This window comes from Austrofundulus limnaeus, unplaced genomic scaffold (genome assembly GCF_001266775.1).
Source record: "Austrofundulus limnaeus strain Quisiro unplaced genomic scaffold, Austrofundulus_limnaeus-1.0 Scaffold417, whole genome shotgun sequence".
Taxonomy (NCBI): Eukaryota; Metazoa; Chordata; class Actinopteri; order Cyprinodontiformes; family Rivulidae; genus Austrofundulus; species Austrofundulus limnaeus.
Window position 1 is genome coordinate 277,189 of NW_013952819.1, and position 6,264 is coordinate 283,452.

Here is a 6,264-nt window from a genome sequence, read left to right on the forward strand (position 1 = left end):
TGTACAAGCTGTTTAGGTTGTCAAAAAGCCTGTGTTTTTAGGGTTATTAACAAAGTTCGTGTAATATTTGGGGTCACAAGTTTTTGCCATGGATATTTTGTGGGTCAGAAGACAAAAAGTTTGGGAACCACTGCTTATCATCACCTCCCCCTAAGGCTGAAGGTGGTGTGATGTTTTATGTTCGTGTGTCTATTTCCAAAATATCTCATGAACCAGAGAAAGAWTTTGAGTGAAGATTTCAGGAAGTGTTTACAGGATTTTGGATGTGTATTTACTTTACTCGTCACCTTTTTGGAGTCAACCAGATTCAAGATGGCTGCCACAGACACTTCACATGGAAACCACAAAAATGTCTATAATTCAGTCAAYTTTACAGAAATCAAATTTACTTACTTGTAGGCAAACAGAAGACATGTTAATGCCCAACTAACCAACAAGAACACAACCAAATTGCATAAAGAATCAGAGCTCATTAGCAAAGTACAAACACCTGCACACACAGACTGAGCAGGAGCAGGTAGGAGTGGCAGAAGCAAAACTAAACACAAGACAGAACACAAACTGAACAGACTAATCAGATAAACACAAAACAGAGCCAAATACAGAACAAATAACTTAACAAAGGGCACAGATTTTAACAGTGTTATGCATTTTTTTAAGGAATGCAAGGCCAGGATTTTGACCATGATCACAGAAATTACACAGCTGAATTATAGAAAACCTGTTGGGAAGTTGAATCACAGGATAAGGAACAGCCTTGATTTTTGACCTAGAAGAGACTCAGTAGATGTTATGAAATTCAACATCAACTTAACAAAAATTTAACAAAAAAAGAAGTTTTAATTTTCCAGATGAAAGCAAATCAAGACAAATGAAGACATGATTAGACCTTACATCATAGACAGCAAACATGGAGATGGGATCGAAGCTCTAAATACTGACAAACACCGCTTACTATCAGTTTTTTAAATAAATAACGAAAACATCTGAAAATAAGTTAAAGAATTTTAAATAAGAGTTAACAACCTAAATTGAACTTCAAATTATCTCAAGTCTTTTCAGTTTAAGATTGAAAGATAAGCACGAGACAAGAGTTCTGAATGTCAGCTTTTATTTCCTGGTATTTACATGTAGATGTGTTGAACAACTTGGGATTTATCACAGTTTGTATTACATCACAACATTTTTAGGTGAGCAAAAGTAATGGAGCAAATTCTTTTAAAGTAAATAACATTTAATATTTGGGGGGATAACCCTTGTTTGCAATGACTGCCATCAACACCAAACTGTTGTATTCTTCATTTGTGATGCTGTTCCAGACTTTTACCAGTTCTTGTTTGTTTCGGCGAGTTTCTTCCTTCAGTTTCCCCTTCAGGAGGTGAAATGCTCTATTGGGTTAAGGTCAGGGCCCTCATGCATAAAGGAGTGCGCAGTTTTCACACTAAAAGTTGGCATAGGTACAAATTTAGAAAAGTGCGCTGCACCAAAAMATTCAGATGTATAAAACTGTACGCATGCAGGTTCCTGCGCACCTTTTCTTTATACGTCCCAATGAACGTGGAACTTAGCGCACCTGAGACACCTCCCCTGRCACGCCTCCATTTAAATCTGTAAAATAGATGTAAATGTGTCCAGCATGTGAGATTCTCCTCAGATTGTCCTCTCTGTGGGATCAGAAATKATTTTTAGATGCAGGGAAAATATGTATATTAAATGGAGAATGAGTGAGAAAATGTGTTTGCCWCRTGCAAAGTTGTGTGTGRGTGTTGGTGTGTACGTGYGTGTGCTGCTGCTGTCTTYARYGGCGCATGAGTCTGAGAGACATTTCCACCTTTCCACATCTTTAATACATGACTGTAAACACAGAGGAACTTGTGACTTTGGYAGAACTTAGACAAATATTAAATAGTTGATGTGAAGAAGTGAGTCGCAGCGCCGCAAGTTTCTGCCGCGGTGTGATTTATATTTTAGAATCATGAAGTCTCTCATTCAGCTGCATGGCTCGACTCAGAACTACAGTAAAATACCTGATTGTAATTTGTTCAGTGTGATACAAAAAACAAACAAATGAACAAACAAACAAAAACAAAACATGCTGTCCTCAATTGTTCTTGTGGTGATATCAACCTGCAGTACAGTTGTCATTGATCCATRAATTACGCACAACTTTAYGCAGCAACAAATCTGTTGTCTGCATCTTGTGGAGATGAGGAATCATCACAGCTGAGTAGGGCTGCCATAAACAATTATTTTTTTATAATCGATTAATCACCGATTATTCTTTTGATTAGTCGACTAATCGGATCATACATTGAATATAAAACATATATAAAATATATAATATATACATAAAAGAGCTTATTGTGTCAGAATGCAGCTGCTATTATATAACCATGGTTAGATTTTAGCTATATGCTAACTAAAAATAATACCTGTGGAAGACAAGTTCTGCTCTGCAGATATTACACAGGTTTCTTTCATTTTCTTAAAAAGATCTCACACTTTTGAGCTCCGTTGTCAGGTAGCCATGATACCAGAGCCTGTCTGTATAATGTCTTGTGACGTCCACGGCCTACCCCAGTTACCACTACTGTGCATGTGTGTCAAGGACAGAAAGGCAGATGTGGCAGTGGAAGGTGTCAAAGCAGTTTGGAGAGAAAAACAAAGTAAAGAACAAAAAAAAAGAAAACGATTAATCGATTATTAAATTAGTCATTGATTATTTTAATAATTGATTGGTCGTTGATTAATCGACTAATCGTGGCAGCCCTACAGCTGAGCTGTTCTGAATTAATCTGCTGAGTTGACAAAGTTTTTTTCTCTGTGAGAATTAAAATGTTTCTTAAACAATTCACACATTTTATTTTCCTCAGCTGTGTGTGCACTCCGCAGKYCTGCGCTCTGCGTGTGTTTCCAACTACGTGACAACAAAATAAACACTTTACAGACTGGACTGAGGTTCTTTTGATCATTTTTAAAGACTGATCTATTTTCTTGTCTGAGGTTAAAAGATTTTCAGTCCTGGGGTTCAGTTTCATGATTGTTCGAGTTTAAACAATAAAAACTCAAAGAAAAAAATCTAACACCGTGTTCAGACGCTCCTTACATCCAGGAAACAGAACAGAGTCATATTTCTGTGGATTCAGGTCAGATTCATGACTTTGTGGGTTAAAACTGTCGACTGAAAAACTCTCACGGCAGGTGAAAAGTGTGCSTATATTTACRCACACTTTCACGCAACGTTGGTTTTGATCCATCCCAAYGTGGGCGTAGAACCTGGCGCACACAACTTTTTAATGCGTACGCACCGTTTACACATGAGGCCCCAGGTGATTGACTTGACCAATCTAAAACCTTCCACTTCCCCCCTGATGAAGTCCTTTGTTTTGTTGGTGGTGTGTTTTGGCTYATTGTCCTGCTGCATGATGAAATTATTCTGAATTAGTTTGAATACATTTCTCTGTAATTTAGCAGACAAAATATTTCTGTACACATTCTGTTGTAACCTTCATGAGTTACATCATCAATAAATATTAATGAGCCTGTTCCAGCAGCAGCCATGCACGTCCAAGCCATGACATTACCTGCACCATGCTTCACAGATGAGCTCTATGTCCAGCAGCTSAACAACCAGCTCAACCCTGTCTTCATGACCTTTGGTTGATTTAAAAAGGGGTAGATGCAGATGTATTCACCCCTCCACAGCCTGTACTTTACAGATCCCTCTCTTCAGACACATCTCTACCAATTCAGTCCGTCTAACCACAGGAGCTCTCTGCTCGTTCTTCATGCTCCGGTGTTTAAGACAACAAAACAATGATTACAGAGGAAGGGTGAATGCTTCTACAGTCCACTCTACATCCAGCCTTCTTACAAACGTTCATGGCACCAAATACTGCAGCCACATCAACACGTAGCCTAAGCTGATACCATAGCAACCGTATCCCAGTTTGAAAGGATGATGAGTGTTGTCTATGAGTGAGCGTGGGGCATTGCAGCAGTTAGTGATAGGCTTTAATGATTCAGGTCAAATCCAAACCAGGGTTATTATAGTTAACGAAAACTAACTAAATAATGAAAACTGAAATTGAAAAAGCATTTTAACTAAAATAAATAAAAACTGTAATAAAATGAAAAGAGATAAACTAAAACTGTATAATCTTTTTACAAAACTAACTGAAATTATAGATAGAATATCCCTAGTTTTAGTATTTGTCAATTTTTTTAATTAATAAATTTTTTAATTGAGTAGTTTCACATTACCTGTGGGCAGCTTACAGCACCTCATGATCCGTAACAATGCTTGTTTACAGTCTGCTGCTACTCAGCGCTCATCTGCTAAATGACGACAACAAAAGTTGGGAGAAAACAGCAACGTCCACTTTGGGATTCCTTTGAATATGACTGTGAGAAAAATAAAAGCAAATGTCTTGTAATGGAAACAGGATAAAACAGGTGGAATAATTCTCAAGGGAAAAACTGCTTGAATCAAGCTCACACAAGATGGCTAACTATGACTATCTTTACATGCTAGCTTCTCTCAGTAGCTCCCTTGAAAAACAAGCAATAGGAAGCACCAGGCAGGAGACAACTATTATCATTGTTCTRAAATAATCGCCCAAGTTTTTAGTTGGCCAAATTGAATTACACAATTATTTTAGGAAGGTGTCGCTATAATGGACTGCTTTAACTAGTGACCAAATAGCTGTTGGTTAGTTAACTGACAGGAACATCACAAACTTGAGGATGCATTGGCAGAAATGTTTATTCAAACTATAAAAAATTACTAGAACTAATAAAAACTAAACCACACTAAAACTAAGCATTAAAAATGCAATAACTAAAAAAAAACTAGCAAATCCACTGTAAAAGCTAATTAAAACTAACTGAATTAAAAGAAAAAAAAGTCCCAACGAAATAAAACTAAACTATAATGAAAAATCCAAAACTATTATAACCTTGCTCCAAATGTATTTTATTATGGATTGTTGGCCTCAGGACAGCGTGACTGCCGGCTGTAGAGGCTGTAYTTATGGTATTCTGTGAGCTTAACGATGTAAAAACAGTTGTGGATCATTGTCAGCCTTTCTGACTGTGCCTCTGTTGTGTTTTAGTCCTAACAGAAAGATTTCCAGTACGGCGTTTGGACGGTGAGTAACTGACTGTATCTGACGATGAATGTCGGCGTCTTGATTTCTCCTCCTTCTCTAAYGGGCTCATGACTTGTGTGTCTGTGCCGGCACCCGTCTGTGCAGCCAGCTGTTCCAGGCCAATCACAGTGTGTTTGGCTGCAGYCAGGACAGCAGCACAGAGGACCTGTTCACAGACAGCATCGACTCCTGTGACCTCGACATCACTGAGAAGGTACGTTCACAAACACACACAACACGTGCAACATTTAGAAAGCTAAAAAAAGAATTTTTTATAGGTCGCCAAGCATCATCAAATGGCTTGTGGAGCAGCTCATCTTTGAGCTGTAATAAATATCTGCTTTTCAATGTAATTTAACAATCTTTAAAATGTTTTAACTTCTCCAATAAGTTTTGTGCATTGCATTGTGGGAGATTGTCCTTGATTCGTATGAGTTCTCCTAACCCTGTTATTAATGTCTGGTACACTATATTGCATATTTTTAGTTTGCTTAATTTGTGTCTTTCTAGTTTGACATCTAATTAACTCAAATATTATTTGAATGATGAAAATTTCATGGATTTTGTAAACCATTTGCCTAAATATCAAGAAATCTAAGACATAAAATGTAAACATGTGACAAAGTGTCCAAATGAATAAAGTCCACAGTTGAGGATTCACAGGGAAATATCGCATATTTGGAAAACTAGAGCTTAAAATCTTAAAACGAGGATAAATGCAAGTGGCATTAACCCCCCTGGCCAAAATGGTCAGCAAAGACTTTAAAGGCTCAGGATCTGTGGTGCAGAGGATTGTCCTAATATCCTGTGATCATTACGTACAAACTCCTGCATGTCTCAGAGGACAAACTCACATTACATCACTTCGTATGTTGCACCACTACCCATAATTCATAGCAGAAGCAGGTTCCATGGCTGTGTCCAAAACGACAGGCCGGGTCCTCCGGAGGACCCAGACTCCCCGGTCTCGGCGGGCCGGGTCCTTGGTAGACCGGGAAGACCGGAAAAAAAGAGGCTGTGGATTTGGACGGTCTAGCCTCCCCTTCTTACCGTATTCTTTTCTCTCGCTTCGTCCGCCATTACTAGCATAAAAAAATCTCCGGTCGGGCCGCAA

The 6,264-nt window shown here is 38.3% G+C and overlaps 1 protein-coding gene across 1 annotated transcript in view; it reads left to right on the top strand.

Moving 5' to 3' along the window:
- Positions 1–6,264, top strand: part of rab11fip4a (RAB11 family interacting protein 4 (class II) a) — a 28,603-nt gene that overhangs the window by 11,061 nt on the left and 11,278 nt on the right. The window contains exons 7-8 of the mRNA XM_014024299.1: positions 5,115–5,150; positions 5,256–5,364. Coding sequence (XP_013879753.1) covers positions 5,115–5,150; positions 5,256–5,364 — 145 coding nt within the window. The remainder of the gene's footprint in view (positions 1–5,114; positions 5,151–5,255; positions 5,365–6,264) is intronic.